General features: G+C 37.9%; 1 protein-coding gene across 1 annotated transcript; it reads right to left on the bottom strand.

Annotated features, from left to right (window-relative positions):
* Window positions 1-11,446: 11,446 nt before the first annotated feature.
* LOC131006455 (uncharacterized) lies at window positions 11,447-16,308 on the bottom strand. The gene is made up of 3 exons (XM_057933615.1): window positions 12,686-16,308; window positions 12,478-12,565; window positions 11,447-12,346 (listed from the first exon to the last, which is right to left on the bottom strand). Exons 1-3 carry the CDS (start codon window positions 16,306-16,308, stop codon window positions 11,447-11,449), a joined length of 4,611 nt encoding a protein of 1,536 aa, XP_057789598.1.
* Between the last annotated feature and the right edge of the window lie 2,855 nt (window positions 16,309-19,163).

The following is a 19,163-nucleotide window of genomic DNA, read 5'->3' as shown; positions in this document are numbered from 1 at the left end:
TGAAGAGACTCCAAGATACCATCGGAAACCAGTCTTTGGATCCTCCTTAGATTGATGTGACCCAATCGTAGGTGCCAAAGAAGAGTTTGGTTCTCTAGAGAAGAAGCTTTTCTCTTCTTTTGGTTTGTAGTCAAAGTAAAAGCAGATGAAGAATAATCAAATGGACATGTAAAAGTATAAAGAGAATCAGCCGCACTTCTAAATAAAACTTGACCATCTTTAATGAATACTGCACTGTCTTCTAAAAGAACAGAATATCCATACTTTCGTAATTGAATGGTAGAAATCAAGTTTTTCCGAAAACCCGGAACATAGAGTACATCTCTTAAAAACAAAACATGTTTATCAATTAATAAATTCACATCTCCAATTGAAACAACGGGTAAGCTTGCTTCATTTCCCATGGAGAGTGACAGCTCGCCTCCACTAAGCTCCCTTGTCCGCAGGAACCCCTGCAAGGTGTAACAAACATGGTCAGTTGCACCCGAGTCAACAACCCATTGATGGGAAGATCTCGAAACTGAGTATGTTTCCGTTACAAGAGCAGTAGAAATACCTTGAGCTTTCTTTATCATGGGACAGTCGGATTTCCAATGTCCAGTTTTCTGACACTTGAAGCACCTGCCTTTCCCTTTTGGCTTTTTAATGCCTCCGGTAGGGCCTGGCTTCTTCTTGCTCCCACCTTTTTCTTGGCCTTTCTTGCCATGGGGCCCTTTCTTCTTCCTACCTTTCGGTGGAAAACTGGGTCCTGTGGCAGTGGCCAAAGCCTGTGGACTCTTTCCCATGACCCCCTCGGCCGCTACCAACTCATTAAGCAGTTCATTTAGAGTGAACTTTTTCTTGCCCATTACGGCATTGAGTCGGAAGTTTTCGTAGGATTTGGGCAGAGTGTGGAGAACCATGTCTACCTTAATGGCATCCTCGATTCCTCCACCGAGCACGTCCAGCTCATTGAAATGATTAATCATTCCAAGCACGTGCTCACGCACAGACGAACCTTCCGTCATCTTTGAAGACATGAGTTTCCTCATGAGTTCAAAACGGACTGATCGGTCTGATTCCCCAAAGAGCTCCTCGAGGTTCCTTATAATTGCAGCCGCAGTCTCCAACGACTGATGTTGCAGCTGCAACGCAGAAGACATAGTGGTCATAATATAAGCTTTCGTCATATTATTCGCCCTATGCCAACGCTTATGGGCCTCCCTTTGCTCTTCGGAAGACCGAGTAGTAAGGTTCGCGGGAGCGGGAGTAGTAAGCACAAACTTATACTCCTCCGCGTCTAGGACAAATCCTAGATTGCGCTTCCATTCCGAAAAATTCGGACCAGTAAGCGGCTTAGCAGATAAAACATTCAAAAGCGGGGTAATAGTCATATCTGAAATATTAAACAAACAAATGCAAATAAGAAAACACGTTATTGCATAAAGATTCGTAACAATAATATTGTAACCTTTTGATAAAACAATATTATTGAAACCTCCGTTAGCCCAATCGAATTACACGCAAGCCACGTTCGTGTGGACGTTTACGCGCTCTTCGTTTGACCAGACACCCAGTCTTTGGTCTCATTCCATTTTCAACTTATCCTTATGAAAAAATGGGACCAATAAACGGACCTTGTCTAGACCACGCAATTTCAAGAAGGGACTCCGTTGGGGAATTGTACTTGAAATAAACGCCTAAGCTATGACCACAGTTTAGTCAACTTTATGACTATATTTTATTTTAACCCCTTCTAGAATAATCCATGAAAGACTAACCCGTGCAAGCCACGTTCGTGTGGACGTTTACACGAGAAGCTCCCACTATTCTCAATGTTAAAATAATTAATTTTAATCATTTCTAGAATAATTCGCAGAAATTAATACATGCAAGTCACGATAGTGTGAACGTTTACATGCAAAAACTCCCACTTATTCACAAGATTAAAATATTTTTTAATTTAGAAGTTTAACCGACAAAAGCTGCAAATTAATAACGAGTGCAAGCCACGTTCGTGTGGACGTTTACACCAATTATCAATTACTTTGTCTTAAACCTACTGTGGAGGTCTATATCAATTTTATTTAAAAAATTGAATTATCCGCTTAGTCTTTTACTTCAAAAGGTTTACAGGTTAAATCACGTTGACACGGAAAACCTAAGCATGCATTTCTATAACACATGTAATAAAACATGCTCGCTTGAAATTCTAAAACATGCTTAGAGAAAATGTGATAACACCTAGCATGATATACTATGCGCATTTAAAACCACATAGAGCAAAAAAAACATCATGCTATTAAAACACCTTAACGGTGATTAAATTCCACGACATAAAAGAAACCCGACAAAAAAAATTGTCGTCTTATCGTGGAAACCTGGAACCTGTTCTTCCCTGCCTATTTTATTACAAATGAATAAAATAAGGGAAATTAAATTCTAATCTATTACATAATAGATTTCTTCGTCTTTTGGCAAGTCTCGTCGTCCGCGAAACACTCCATCCATTAAGTAGCCCAAATTAAATAAAAGATCCCAAATTAATTAAATCAAAGAGTCTCAAATTAATTAAATAAAAGAGCCCAAATTATTAAGCTCAAATTAATTTAATTAAATAGGCCCAACTTAATTTAATTAAATAGGTCCAATATATTTAATTTAAGAGGCCCAAAAGAGAGCCCAATGGAATTAAATCATAGAAGTCCAAAAGATAGGCCCAATTCGTCAAACTGTCGCTGAACAGGTCAGCCAACTTTAACGCTCCGTTTGACCCCTCAAACGACCTCCAATCGTATTTTATGCAGAAATACGACTTCTTCGTCTTTTAAAGAGCTTTCCGTGGCCACCTGTTTCACCTCAATCGGACTTCTGTAGAGGAAGTTATAGCTGTTCTTCGGAGACTGCCAGAACTTGATTTCCTGCGAGAGGCACGGCGGCGCCGGCTGAATTCCGGCACCGGGCGACCAGCGAGAGCCCGGAATTTCTGTGCTTCTCCATTTTGCATTCTATCACCCTCTATTCTTGATTTCTATTGTTCTCCAATAGATAAACCAACAAAGAAAAAATACAAATGGAAATCCTAATCTAATCACGCATAGCTTGTCGTGATTTTAAGATTACAGACCAAGATCGACAAATCAAATAAATGACCCACGATAAGACGACGAACAATATACAAAATCTACATATTGATATAGCAAAGTTCTACCAAGATCTAATGGGTTTACTACTCATTAATCCGATAGAGCCGAAATGTCCGGACCTTGGCTCTGATACCAATTGTGGGAACCATATTTTGATATACGGTTCGTGTGCCCACGATCCATTTCGGATATCTAACAAGTACATACAAAAACCATAATCCTACAAGGTAGTAAAAGAAGTATACCTGCGAAACGAGAAGTGATCGACTCCAGAGTTGATCTTCCGAATTGTTCCCACGACAAGATTCGACGTTGGATGGCAACGATCTTCGAATCCTATCTCAACTCCAATGAACAAACACTCTCAATCTCTTTCTTTCTCAATTTCTCTCTTTCTCAAAATTGTCTACTATTGCTACGTGATTCTTCATTCTTAAGAATGATATCACATGCTTTTCTTTTCTTTTACTTTTGATTAAAATAGCAAAAGATAAGAATAATAGCAATTATTATGTTTACCATTTATTTATTTCACTTTTGGCAAAGTGATATCTTTAGCAATTATTTATGAGAAAGAATCTAGAGATAATGAATTGTTTGCCCACTTGAGATTTAAGCCTTAATTTGGGCCAATCGGGGATCTACTAGCTCGAATAAAGTTTGGCCTCCCAGTGCTCGATTTTTCTTATTCAGCCCAGAATATAAATCGAGACACTAGTATTAATTTATTCCACTAGAAAATTAATACTGAATTACCTCTTTATTCTTTAGGTGAGTCGGGGCTAGTATTAGACTTAATTAATCTCCGTGTTTAAGATATCGAATATCCATTAATTAATTAATTCCTCTGACGGTCAATTAATTAATTAATTAGTCGTTTAATTATAAACGACTTCTCGAGTGCTACCACTTAAACCTATTATCGTATCGGAACTAATTCCACCTGCAGGGTTTAATACGATAAACTTATTAAGTTCCTCAAGAGGATATTATCATCCTGTTATCAGCAGGACACGGATCCTTATTGCAATATAATCGCATATCAAATAATAATTGTTATCACTCAAAGTATCGAGTATCTTGAACTTCAACAGAGTTCTCACCCATGATAAATCAAAGTAATAATCAATTAATTATTTACACCGATTAATTCAATTAAGGTTAAATTATTTAAGTCACCGAGATCTTGATTCTTAATTAGTCAGAATATAAGAATTCATCTCACTGCGATCCTGTTCAATACACGAAGGTACTAGCATAAATAAATAGCCAAGACAAACTATTTATCCATTTATGCTACAATCTAAACCAGCAACTCGTCCATAGTTGCCTCGATTGTGAACTCAATTTATATCTCAACTTTTTCCAATTATATGATCTTCTGTGATCTACAACACACCATATAATCTATAGTATGAGATAAATTGGACTATAATAAGATTATGCAATAACAATAATTCAGATAGGAAAATAGTAGTGAATAAGGTATCAATATATGCAAGCATAAAAGTGTTGCTTTAAGTATATAACCCTTCAAAAACAACATAGAGACATTAGTGTACATAGAGGGCTCAGTCTGAAAATAATCTATCTTCCATCGTCTCCCTCACACCCTTCAGTCATGTGATTGAGAATGGTGCACCACGTGGTAATTTTTCAAGAAGCTCGTTATGTATTAGCTCTTGGAAATTGGAATTCTTTAAACACCTCATGCCGAGAATCATATGCATCTGCACTTGGCACAATCCTCCTAATTTCATGTTATGAATTTGTTCGAAAAAAAAAGAAAGAAAGAGTTCATACTAGCTAATTAACATGTTTTCCTCTACTTTCATGTCTCTTAGTTTTCTCTCTATTTGGTTATTCTCATTCATCTCTTGTTGTTCCTCATAAACGAGGGACGCTCGTACAAAGAGTATTAATGTATTATGTGGTACTTTCAGTCAAAGTATTGTGATGCTTCCATTCAAAAAAGTTGAAAGTAGGAGTGCAAAGGAGAATAGTGATACTGATATCAAACCTTTAGAAGTCACTAAAATAGTAGAGCATATATGAAACAAGAGAATATTGATGCGCGCGATTACAAGATCGAATTAAGAACGCGCGTTATATACTTCTAACCAAAGTTAATTAAACAAATCCTTGTCTAGAATCGATACTAGCATTAATTTATGGTTCAAGAAATCCCCTCGCTAATATAATAATCTCTCTTTAATTATATATACAAGTAGAATGAAGAAGAAACTACTCCATAAAGAAGTTGTGAAAAATAATAAATAAAGAAAAGAAATAGTATATACTAATAAATAGCTAGGGAAATAGGTGAGCTTTTTGGTTAATCAATTCAAAAATATCGGATACGATATCCATCTTGGCGGCGGCGAGGTTCATCTGCTTATCCATAATTCGGATCCAGTGTCGCTGTAGCTTGGTGGCGTTGCGACTCCCAATGACCGTCCAATTGCGTTGCAGCTTTTCTTCCAAATGGTTCTGCTTCAGAAATTTGGCCAAGTGAGGATAATCGTCTGGATTCACACGATCCACAATCTTCCTCCTTTTCTTGGTGGGAGCATCTTCGTCATCGTCGTCAGCGTCGTACGAATCTGCAGCCACTTCATCTTCATCTTCATCTTCCCACTCGCAATCTTCTTCTTGTGTGAGCATCGTAATCGGCATTTTTCCTGCTTTTTTCGACGTGTATTTGGGTGGGGCGACGTGAAGCTTACTTATATTCATTATTCAATTCCTATAGCCTATAGGTTTACATTCAACATATATATATATATACACACCGGCCGTCTCATCTTTGTGCTTTCATAATTAACTTCATTTTCTCTTTCCTTGCAATTAATTACACTTCCTATGTATCAAAGATATGCTTGCGAATACAATAATGCATCTTTTTTGGAAATTAGTATATGATTTTGATTTCATTCCCAAATCTGGAATCAGTATCCATCTTTTAATTTTTCTTTTCTTTTTTCCCATTGCGTGTGCAGGCGGGCGGCGGGCCTCTAATTATATTTCATTGGTTCGGTCCTCTTGTTATTGGAAATATTTCGTTGGTGATATTTTGACATTCTTAAACAGAAATAATTCGGCGCTTGAAAGAAAAAAAAAAGTTTCGGATTATTATTATTATTATTATTATTATTATTATTATTATTATAACATAATAAATCTTATCCTACTACGTGGCATCGTATAATCACTTCATTCTAATTTTTCTCATTTCTCATTCATTCTTATTTATTTATATATTTCTAATCAATTTTTACATTATAGCAAAATAAATCTTATCCTACGTGGCATCGTATAATCACTTCATTCTAATTTTCCCCAATTCTCATTCATTCTTATTTATTTATACATTTCTAATCAATTTTTACATTTAAAAACTATTAAATAATCATATAAATCTATAGATAAATTCTATACTATTAAATAATCGTATAAAATTATTAGATAAAGTTTGTACTATTAAATAATTGTATAAAACTATTAGACAAATCCAAAATATCCATTTAATTATAAATCCTACATATATTATAGCAAAATAAATCTTATCCTACGTGGCATCGTATAATCATTCCATTCTAATTTTCCCCAATTCTCATTCATTCTTATTTATTTATATATTTCTAATCAATTTTTACATTATAGCAAAATAAATCATATTATACGTGGCATCGTATAATCACTCATTCTAAGTTTCCTCAATTCTGATTCATTCTTATTTATTTATACATTTCTAATCAATTTTTATAGATAAATTATATACTATTAAATAATCGTATAAAAATATTAGATAAAGTCTGTACTATTAAATAATTGTATAAAACTATTAGATAAATCCAACATATCCATTTAATTAAAAATCCTACATATCCATTTGATTATCGGAACTCAGCCAAATTAAAACACATTAGCACTTCGAGGGTCCATTCGTCTGTTTTCAAACCCCTGAAATCCCTCCCAACCTCATACCAACTTTTCTTATATATATAAATTCAATGACCAACAAGAACTCATCATGCCTCACAATCCACCTCTTTTTCACCCGAAAAATTTAACTTAATAAAATAATAACATCCAGAATAGGAATCCTTATACCCACTTAATTGAGATTGTTCCAAGTGTGACTAAAACTTAAATAAAGTATACCAATAAATTAATCCACAAAAAGCAATATCAATTCAAATGTCAATTCATTTTTTAGAAAAGATATTATTCAACTAAATGTTATAAATAAATAAAATACATGCCTATGCCCAATCTATCTATATATATAACAGCAAAATAAATTCTATCCTACGTGGCGCAGTATAATCACTCTATTTTAATTTTCTTCAATTTTCATTCATTCTTATTTTTTTCTAAATTTTTAATCAATTTCCATATCTAAAAAAGATTTATATTTGTATTTTATTTTATTATATAATATTAGTTTGAGTTTATCACATCATACTCACAAATTAATATGTATACATATAATACGTTTATATATAGATGTATTTACTTAAATAATTAACTATATATATATATATGATTGAATATGATTTCAAATTTGATGATGTTGTTTAAAGTTTGTCACTCCATTCTAATTTTCCCCAATTCTCATTCATTCTTATTTATTTATATATTTCTAATCAATTTTTACATTATAGCAAAATAAATCATATCCTACGTGGCATCGTATAATCACTTCATTCTAAGTTTCCTCAATTCTCATTCATTCTTATTTATTTATACATTTCTAATCAATTTTTATAGATAAATTCTATGCTATTAAATAATCGTATAAAACTATTAGATAAATCCAACATATCCATTTAATTATAAATCCTACATATCCATTTGATTATCGGAACCTAGCTAAATTAAAACACATTAGCACTTAGATGGTCCATTCGTCTGTTTTCAAACCCCTGAAATCCCTCCCAACCTCATACCAACTTTTCTTATATATATAAATTCAATGACCAACAAGAACTCATCATGCCTCACAATCCACCTTTTTTTTACCCAAAAAATTTAACTTAATAAAATGATGGCATCCAGAATAGGAATCCTTATACCCACTTAATTGAGATTGTTCCAAGTGTGACTAAAACTTAAATAAAGTATACCAATAAATTAATCCACAAAAAGCAATCAATTCAAATGTCAATTCATTTTTTAGAAAAAATATTCTTCAACTAAATGTTATAAATAAATAAAATACATGCCTATGCCCAATCTATCTATATATATAATAGCAAAATAAATGCTATCCTACATGGCGCCGTATAATCACTCTATTTTAATTTTCTTCAATTTTCATTCATTCTTATTTTTTTCTAAATTTTTAATCAATTTCCATATCTAAAAAAGATTTATATTTGTATTTTATTTTATTATATAATATTAGTTTAAGTTTATCACATCATACTCACAAATTAATATGTATACATATAATACGTTTATATATAGATGTATTTACTTAAATAATTAACTATATATATATATATATATATACATATATATATATATATATATATGATTGAATATGATTTCTAATTTGATGATGTTGTTTAAAGTTTGAGACGAGATTATTCTCATAACTTAATTATAGTTTCACAAATTCTAGATAAAATGATACTCACAAGTAAGTTATAATCTTCAAGCTCCATACAAGATGATGCTCAAAATTCAGATGTGGTATTTCAAACTCCAACGAATATGGTTTTCAAAATTTTGACGTTCAAATTTCATATGTGGTCTTTAGAGCTTCATATGATTATCTGGTCTTATTAGGTCCAGATGAGATGATACTCAAATGACATATGTTTAGTTAAATTATTTCTTATCCGTCAAATTTAAAGAATTTGAACAAACTTAATACTCCCTCCGTCCCCTAAGCATCTTCCTAGACCTTAGGCAAACCTTGATTATCCAAAGCCTAGGTCAAACTAACTCCATAGAACTTGTTCTTTGAAGTTCAGTTGGCAAGATTTCAAACCTCCCTTCGATCGATAGAATCGAGTGTTTGAGTTGCAAAGGAGTTCAGGAAGGTACTCTGTCTCCGTGAGATCCTAGTGCCAATTCGTGCTAGGAGTGAGAAATCCAACAAGGTGTGTTGGTACTGAAGATTGGATCTTCAGTTGTTTCGGTTGTGTGCACCCGCAAGCACACTCGGTTTGCTGTGCACCCGTAAGCACAAGCATCGGTTTGTTGTGCACCCGTAAGCACAAGCATCTGTTTGCAGTACACCCGTAAGCACTTGCAGAGTGAAGTTGTTGGTCTGATCAACCGACCGTGGATGTAGGAAGTGTTTTCCGAACCACGTAAAAATCTCTGTGTTATTTACAACTTTCAGCATTTCATTTGTTATTTGTGCTCTTCCTTTCATAAACTGAAAACTGATTAATAGCAAAGAGAAATTTAAGACTAACTACGTGTTCAACCCAAAAGGCTATTGCGAAACAAAAGATTTCCGTTACGTGTGTTATCAGTCTGACTGATCTATCTTCTGATAGTCAGTGAGACTTATAACATCTCTGTTTATCAAACTCGACTGAAGCCTTACGTGCATCAGTTAAGTTCTTGTGACTTAACTGATAATTCCTTACTGAAGAGTCTTTTAGTATCAGTCGTCAATCCTGTTTTGGTCAAAACTCTTTTCTGTAAACAGGTGTCTGAGTTTGTGTTTAGAGTTTCGTTTTGATCTCTGTATTGAGATCTTGTTTGATTTCATTAAAAATAGCCTATAGGTGTATTCCCCCCCATACACCTATTCGAGACCCTCCGAACCTAACAGATGCTAAATACTTTTACGACTAGATATAAGAAACATGCTCATAAATCCCTAAGCTACTTCACAGTTATAGATCTGAATATCCATTCCTAATTTCCTACAACTCACCGAATATAGTCCTATACTTTATTACAAAGAAGTGTGGAATTGCATTGTGGAAACAATTCTATAATTTATTCATACGATTTTGTTATAATTATACATTTCCTTTTGAATTTCGTAGGAAAGGACTAATAAAGTATATCATGATGATTTTATAAATCATGTAACAATTATAAAATCATCAAGGCCTAATAGGAATTTTGTTCATAACCTTTACATATTGTATCAAATTTATTATCACATATAACTTTCAGCACTAGAAAGGTTTTATGCCTTGCATCACACTTATGTGTTATTTCTATCAAAATATTAAGAAATTACGAGTTATAATTTGACATTGGGTTGTCCTTGATTTTTAGATTTTATTCGGATTTGAAGAATTCATAGAATTTTTAATGGCGAAAACAGGTAAATGAAGTTTTTATTACACATTTGATTTCTTGCTCATCTAAAATATGTCCGCTCATTTGATTTGTCTTGCTTCTCTGTAGCTTCTTTTATATAAATTAACAATTTCAATCTTAAAATTAACATTTTCAATCTCTAAAAATTTCTTTTTTATTTTATATAAATTAACATTTTCAATCTGAAAATCGAACATTTCATTAACATTAAAATTTAAATATTACACTTGTTAAAATAAAATGAGTAGTATTTATAGATAAATTCTGCAATAAAAAATAAAAAAGAAAAAATAAATAAAATTTTAATATGGCGCGTGCATAGCACACACATTACATTTTCTTTTTTAAGTCGGGTGAGTGACAAAATACCAGATGCGATGAGGGAGGGGGCACAAACAACGGGGCTCGAGCCGGGCCCAAGAGCGTCGCTGTGAAGGCTCTTATTCTTATTAAAATAGGATTTTATTAAAAAGGAAAAGAGAAAAACAGAACCTAAACCCTTGAAAGTACAGAAAGCAGACTAAGGGCCGAGCCTCATTAAAACCTCAGCAAGAGGAAAAAGAGTACTCGTCTAAAAGAAAAAGTGTTAGAAGCTGAGTTGGGAGAATCTCAGAAACTCCGACCGAACCATCGCTCCTAGATAATCCCGGCTTCCCAACACAAGAAAAAAACGAGAAGAAAAGGAAACATAAAAGAAAAAGAACTAAACAGAACCAACCACTGCCGATGGCAGTCATAGAAGTAACCCCGGCCGGTAAGACGCCGTCGCCGAGTCCCTCCTTAAGCCACCGTTCAGCAAGGGAAGAGAGGCCAAGCAGCCGGTGATACGCCGTCGCTGAAGGCCCATCCTCCGTAAAATAAAACACTCTAACAACTGTACCACAAAAAACCATCTGTTTGTTGCTGCCGTCAAGGTTCCCCAGAACCCACAGCATCCCCAAAAAGAGTCCGATGACTCGAGGTATGAAAGTCCCAGCCGGTAAGATGCCGTCGCTGAGCTCCCCCACCCCAATATCCGACTAAATCCCACCAAAAACCATCAGACCGAAGTTGTGAAGAGCGTCACTGTGAAAGTCACGACGTCGTATCCGCCTCCAGTTTCCATCAAGCCAAGTCCCATTGCAGCAAACCGCTGCCAACTGTTTGATGAAATTACTGACCCTGCACCATAAGTAAGAAGAGCATATCTCCGCCGGAATGTCGCCGTCGCTGAGATAGTCGCACTCACTCATGTAGCAACGTCCCATGTGATCAAGAAAAGCACCGCAAGGATTCGTCTCAGGTGGGAGGAAGAGAACAGCTTCCCCTCGGAACAAACCCAAGCCAAACTCACCTCCGCCAACTGTTCGATCAAAACACCGGACCAAACACCACCAAAAGGAGGAGCTCTTTTCAGCCGGATTGTCGCCGTCGCTGAAAGAGTCCAACTCACACTTGCATTTATGTCCCATGTCTGCATCAAAATTGTTAAAATTGCCAATCTCAAACCTGCAACTTCCGCCATCCCCAACAAAAGCATCCCCCGCCAACTGTTTGATGAAATTACTGACCCAGCACCATAAGTAAGAAGAGCATATCTCAGCCGGAATGTCGCCGTCGCTGAAATAGTCGCACTCACTCATGAAGCAACGTCCCATGTGATCAAGAAAAGCACCGCAAGGATTCGTCTCAGTTGGGAGGAAGAGAACAGCCTCCCCTCGGAACAAACCCAAACCAAACTCACCTCCGCCAACTGTTCGATCAAAAAACCGGACCAAACGCCACCAAAAGGAGGAGCTCTTTTCAGCTGGATTGTCGCCTTTGCTGAAAGAGTCCAACTCACACTTGCATTTATACCCCATGTCTGCATCAAAATTGTTAAAATTGCCAATCTCAAACCTGCAACTTCCGCCATCCCCAACAAAAGCATCCCCCGCCAACTGTTCGGAAAAAAGACTCACAACATCAGCCAAGCAACTGAACCTATCCAGGCACCGAACTGTGGTCAAACCCAGCAACCCTGTCATCATTTAATACGCAGATGACTATGGGTCGTCATATCCTGACGAACCGCAAGTTTAATAGCATCAATTTCCGTCAACCACCATCCTTCCTCCATGTTAGGCGCAGCAAGGATATCAGCGACCTTATTGCCCTCTCTATAAATATGTGTAATATAAAGCTGGAAATTACTCAAGATCGAAAGAACCTTCTTCTAGGCTCCCAAAAATCTCCAAGGAACAGACAACGAGCGCGAATGCAAGAGTTGGACAATATACGTGGAATCCGATTCAATCCAGAGATAGTGCCACTTACGGTCGTGAGCCAGACGAAGAGCGGTAATAACTGCTAACAGTTCGGCCTCAAAAGCATATCCAATCCCGCCCTTAATGTGAAAACAGCCTCGAACCCAACTGAATTTATCCCGAAACACGCCACCCGCAGCAATCTTTCCCAGGGCTCCAAGCGCCGAGCCGTCCGTATTAACCTTAATCCATTCACCCGACGGTGGCCACCAATAGACATTAATAAATTCTGGCGGCGGCGCCGCACGTCCTTTAATCCCTATGTTTCTCAACATGCTAAGATCAGCCCAAGAGTTATTCATGTGCCCGACTTTAGTGAAATTCTGCTCAATTTCAAGGAAAGACACTCTAACGAATTTAATCGCTTGCTTGTAGTCCCAACTCTCATCTTCAAAGATACAAAGGTTTCTTTGTCTCCAAAGGAACCAAATGAGGGTAATGATCCCAGCCTTCCAATAAGTTTCCAGCTGCGAGCTGAAGGTGCTATTCCAAGCATCCACCAAGACCGAACCAATATCCGAATTATGCAAAATCTGAGTCATATCAAACCATTGGAGCAACTCTTGCCAAATAGGTTGAACCCGAGCGCAAGACCAGAAGATGTGAGAAATTGATTCCTCGTCTGAGAAACAAAAAGGGCAAAAATTTGGCGTGATCATGCCCTGCTTGATGAGTCTATCAAAGGTTGGGAGTCTGTCATGTAGCACACGCCAAACAACCAACGAGCGCCGAGTAGGAATAAAATTCTCCCAAATCCAAGAACCCCATTTCACTTTAGGGTAACGATGACAATGGTGAGCATAGGCTAGAGCAGCAGTGACCGTTCCATGGAGAGACGGTTTCCACAACCTAATATCATCATTATCACCAATAGGGATCAACAGAATATCACAAACCACATCCGGGAAGTTTTCAACAAAACTACTTGTGAAATGCCAAATTCCGTCATAAAAGTAATCCGCCACGGAATGCGTCAGAAAATCCATAACATAATGTGGCACACCACATTTCCGAGCAATCTGATAACCCATCCAATCGTCAGTCCAGAAGTTAGTATCTTTTCCGCTCCCAAGACAACAATAAGACTCATTAATAAGAGGTGAAATCTCCTGACGCAACCCCATCCAAACCGAGGAGGAAGCAGTAAGAAGCTTCATCTGCCCAAACTTCGTAAGATAGCGTTTCCTCATGATGTCCATCCCAAAATCATTTCCCCCAACGATATGCCAGGCCCGTTTCATGAGAAAGCATTTGTTCATCAAGGAAAACGAACGGATGCCAAGCCCTCCCTCTTCCTTAATAGCACACACCCTATTCCAAGCAACCGAACACGAAGGCGTTTTCTTAGTGTCACCAGTCCAAATAAAGTTACGACAACAACCATCCAACTCTTTGATGAGAGATTTAGGCCACCTATAGACCATCATAGAATGTGTGAGAGAACTATGAATAACCGATATGACAAGGCAAATCCTACCCGCCATAGAAAGATGCCGTCCCCGCCAATTCGAAAACTTATTAATAATACGATCATGAATACTTCTCAAGTAGGAGGCTCTGATCCTGCCCACAAAAAGAGGCACACCAAGATAAATGAAAGGAAGTGTACCCTTCTTGAAGCAGATGACACGACCGATAGCATGACGAAGGGAGGTGGAAACCCTGTTCGAGTAATAAATATAGGACTTTTGAGTGCTGCAAATTTGACCAGATAAAGAGCCATAAAAATCCAAAATGTGCTTAATAGTCTCAGCATTACGAACCGAAGCCTTACAAAACACCAAAATATCATCCGCATAAAGCAAGTGAGTAGGAAAAAGGTTTTCCCTACTCATAGACATAGGTGAAAGATGACCAGACGTGACACAATTCTGGAAAAGAACACTGAGAAAATCCTCGGCAATTCCAAAGAGAATCGGAGAAAGAGGGTCGCCCTGCCTAACACCCCTGGAGCAAGCAAAATACCCATGTAAACGGCCATTGTAAAGAATGGAGAGACGAGCAGAATGTAGGATAATCTCAATCCAACGAATAAAAATAGCATCATAACCTCTCATTTTAAGAACCAAGAGCAAGAAGTCCCATCTTAAAGTGTCAAACGCTTTTTGGATATCAATTTTACAAGCCATATTGACACCATTGTTAGTTCTCTTCATGCAATTGACGCCTTCCGACCCCAGCATGATACAATCGTGAATTGACCTCCCACTAATGAAACCAAATTGGTTAGTGTCAACCGCAACAGAAGCAATCTCCCCCAGCCGCATAGCCAGAATTTTAGAGATAATTTTGAAGAAGAAATTTGAGAGCACAATAGGCCGGAGATCAGCCACCGTGCTCACGACATCCTTTTTGGGTAACAAAACCATGGTACTGGAATTACAACCCGATGGCAAATAGGATTTCACAAAAAAGGTACGGACCGCCTGCCAGATGTCCCCTTTAATAATCGCCCAGCAACTCTGAAAAAATTTCTCGGGAAAGCCATCAGGCCCCGGAGAACTATTCGAATCCATTCCAAACACGGCAGCAGTGATTTCTTCTTCACTAGGCGTACGGACAAACATCTGATTCTGACCCTCGGAAATGACAGGATCAATAACCGCCTCTATCAGAGTGATGTCAATTGGATCACGCGGCTCATCTTCGAACAGAGAAGAGAAATAATCCACAATATGCTGACTGATACGTTCCTGATCATACTCAAGATCTCCCTGAATCGACAAATGAGAGATGATATGAGGCTTCTTCTTATACCTTAACATCGCATGGAAAAAAGCAGAATTACGATCCCCGTCAGTGAGCCAGGCGGCCCTACATTTTTGCTGGAGCAGCGCATTTTTCCTTGCCAAAGCCGTGCCCACTTTAGCTTGCATCGTCACTTCTTGATCAAATAAATCCGGAGTATAGCCAGAAGTAGCAATGTGGTTCTGAATTTCCAATAACTCCTTTTGGGTGTCAGAAACCATAATGTCAACATTACCAAAGACCGTCTTATTCCAAGTTTTCAACTCTTCCCTCAGACGCTTAAGTTTAACCATCACTAAATAAATGGGGCAACGAGTATCAACCCCCTTCATCCACGAGCTGCGAACAAAGTCCTGAAAGGAACTGTGCATCGTCCACATATGCAAGAATTTAAAGAATCTCGGACCTCCCTGCTGATTATTAACACACCGTAAAACTATTGGGGAATGGTCCGAAGTCAAACGAGGAAGATTTTGAGTATAGATGGAATTCCAAAGATAAGCAAAATCTTTCGAGTAAAGCACCCTATCCAAAAGAGATTCCACGTGAGAAGGCATGAATTTCCGACCAGACCAGGTAAACTTGAGACCCATAGACGGCGATTCAATCAGTCTAGACATCGCAATGAACTCACAGAAATCCTGACAGGAAGCCGCATTCGGAAGACAATCACTGCTACGCTCATGAGCGCCTTTAACGGCATTAAAATCTCCAGCAACAATAGTAGGGCCAGTATCCAAACCAAGAATGTCCCTCCAAAGATGACGCCTTTGTATATAGTCATTAGAACCATGAACAATTGCTACCGAGAACCTGTGGTTATTCCAAAGACAGTCAACAACCACCATCTGTTCGGAAGAAAAGATAAGAGAAGTAGAAACGTCAGGATGAACAAAAAACCAGATATTCGAACGCTTTCGGATTCTAGTATTCTGGTGACACGGCAACAAATTCAACGATCTCCAAAAAGAATCAGGAATTTTATGAAACCTCCGTTTAGGTTCCACTAAACCTACAACCATAGGATTGAAAGAACGGCAATGCTCCTTGAGCATAAGTTTAGATTCGTCCGAGAGACCCCGAACGTTCCAAACCAATAAATTCATAAGACAAAACTCATTGAGTGGATCGGCCAAAGCCCTCCACTTCATCCGCCCAACTCTGTGTCGAAACATTATTCATCGACTGCACACTAGAGTTCCCAGCATTCACAATCATGTAATCCCTGGGTTGATGACCTGCCGCAACAGACGAGGATAATTTTTTATTAATGTAAACAGTTGTTTGAGGGCTTATCTTCTGATCATTTTTTCAGAGACGTCCCTTAATGCCATTAGCATGCAAGGTTTGCTTCTTTTTATCAGTTTTTGGAGGCCTACCACGCCTCTTTTGTTGTTCTGCTTCCGTCCCAATGTAAGTTTCCTCTTTCCCCGATTCCATCGATCTAGAAGGAGTATGTTGAACCATCTGCAGAAAATTATCTCCTCCTGAAATACCAATGTCGATGTGGCTTTCTTTCCCGGTGACAACATTCCTCTGTGTCTGTTCAGGACTATTATGAAGACCCATCTCCCCTGATCTGTCCATGGCAGCATTCTCGGTCGACACAACTGGTAGCACAGCATCTCTGGGTTCTTTCGTGTTACTCACCTGTTCCCTTCCGTCCGAGGCAAGGATTGGACACCTGTTATCATTAAGTTCTTTCCCCATCCTGTTTAGATTATCCTTCTCCTCAACCTCAATCACCTCCATATCCTCTTCGTCCGAGGCCGAAAGATCCGACCCCAACTGATCATCGTGATTATTCTCTGATTTTTCATAGATTTTGTCCACCTCCTCATCCCCTAAATTGATCATAGCAGAAGCTAACAAATCAGGGCCATAAGTATCAATGTTGTTGCCTTTCGGATCCACTTATTCCCTAGTAAGGTTGTGGAAACGATTATTAGTATGAATACCATCCTGTTTCTCTACCCATTGTGGTTTAATAGCTTCCAGAATTGCAGCTTTTCCTTTTTCAAGATCCTGTTCCTTACCCTTATTATCCCTTTTTTCCTCGAGACGAGCATTAACCTTTTCCTGCTTATTAGCGACTTTCTTGCATTTATCCAACGAATGTCCCGTGATCCGACATTTTGAGCAAAATAACGGAAGCTGTTCATAACCAAACTCAACATAAAAGGATCCCTCATCACAATGCACTAACAGAGTTTCATGCAAAGGTAACGCAAGGTCCACTTCCACAAGAACCCTGGCATAGTGGCCAAACTCCCATTTGGCGGACGTACTATCAATTTTGATAGGAAGGCCCAAATATCTCGCGATGCCCGCAATAATTTCCGGATGCCAACATTCAACTGGTAAATAGTAAATTCTCACCCAGATATGACATAGGGACGAAATTTCCCTGTAAGGATAAAAATTTTTGGACCATTCACGTATACGAATCGATCCTGAAGAGATTTCCCATAACAACTGCTTTCGTACTCTAGCTTTGTCTTCTGCCGTTGAGAATTTCAATGTGTAGAATCCCTTGCCCATGGGAATCAATCTCCAAGGGTTTTGGATTTGCCAAATCATCTGTAGTTCCTGTTTCAACGCATCACCCGGCTTCGGCTTTTCACCTTTCTTGAGCAGAACACGTCCAATGATGGCATGTGTGAATTCTGAAACTTGTTTTTGATATAAAGTCGAAGGAATTGAGAAGGAGGCATTCTCACCTTGAGTGTCTGGTTTAAGGGCCGAATAGTTATGTGCCGGGATCGCCGGTTCAGTCTTTCTCTGCCCCATGATAGCCACATACGAGATTTTGGGGTCAATAGCAGCATGCGCAGCATCCTTGGAAGAACCCGCCATATTATCAACAGGCAAGACCCTAGGTGAGTTGTGAGTGGGCGATGAAACCCTAGAAGAAGTTTGAGCAGATTTGTTCCTTGAAGGTGGATCAAAGTTAGAAGAAATTTTAGGGATGTTGAGGGAGTTCTGTCCGGCAGCCATCTCCGGTTGTCTAGCTGCCGGAGATGCGTTCTCGGCCTGAAAAACCAAGGCGGCCGACATAGAGAGCTAACGTAGGGTTTTCTTGAGAGTCATGCTTTTTTCCTTGCAACCAACAATCAAGATTTTTTTTTTAAAACTATATTTGTTGCTTACAAATATCATCCCTTCTTACCGGGGATGATATTATGATACTATCAAAAAGTTGATCACTAATTTCTTAGCAACAAATACTGCAACTAACACAGGCAATTGTAGCAAGTAAAAAGTAACCGAGAATCGTATCCACAGTGACTGAAAAATCGAAATCACTCTAGCTATCTCCTAAACAAACTAAAATAGTAGACAGGCAAACGAAAATAAAGATTGATTTACTAAAACGCAAATAACAAATAAAAACACTTAGGAAATTCAAATAATAAAAGACTCTGACCCTAGGGATGTACTTTTACTAATTAACTACATGCATTTAATCTATTGATTCAATTACCAATTTAATCCAACCCTGATGAGAGATCACAAAACTATTCACAAGCTTCTCTAACGAACACCTATGAAAGTAGATTAATTTACCCCCCTTCACATTCAAGACTCCAAGGAATAAATTAACTCCCAAGAGTACACAAAGAATAGCTCCCTATAGTTTCACATATCCCATTCAAGTGTCAAGGCTACTACTATAACATGCATTCCTGAATCGGCTGAACAA

The sequence above is a fragment of the Salvia miltiorrhiza genome, chromosome 1 (genome assembly GCF_028751815.1).
Source record: "Salvia miltiorrhiza cultivar Shanhuang (shh) chromosome 1, IMPLAD_Smil_shh, whole genome shotgun sequence".
NCBI lineage: Eukaryota > Viridiplantae > Streptophyta > Magnoliopsida > Lamiales > Lamiaceae > Salvia > Salvia miltiorrhiza.
The sequence above is the reverse complement of the archived record's forward strand: the minus strand, read 5'-3'. Positions and strand labels throughout refer to the sequence as shown.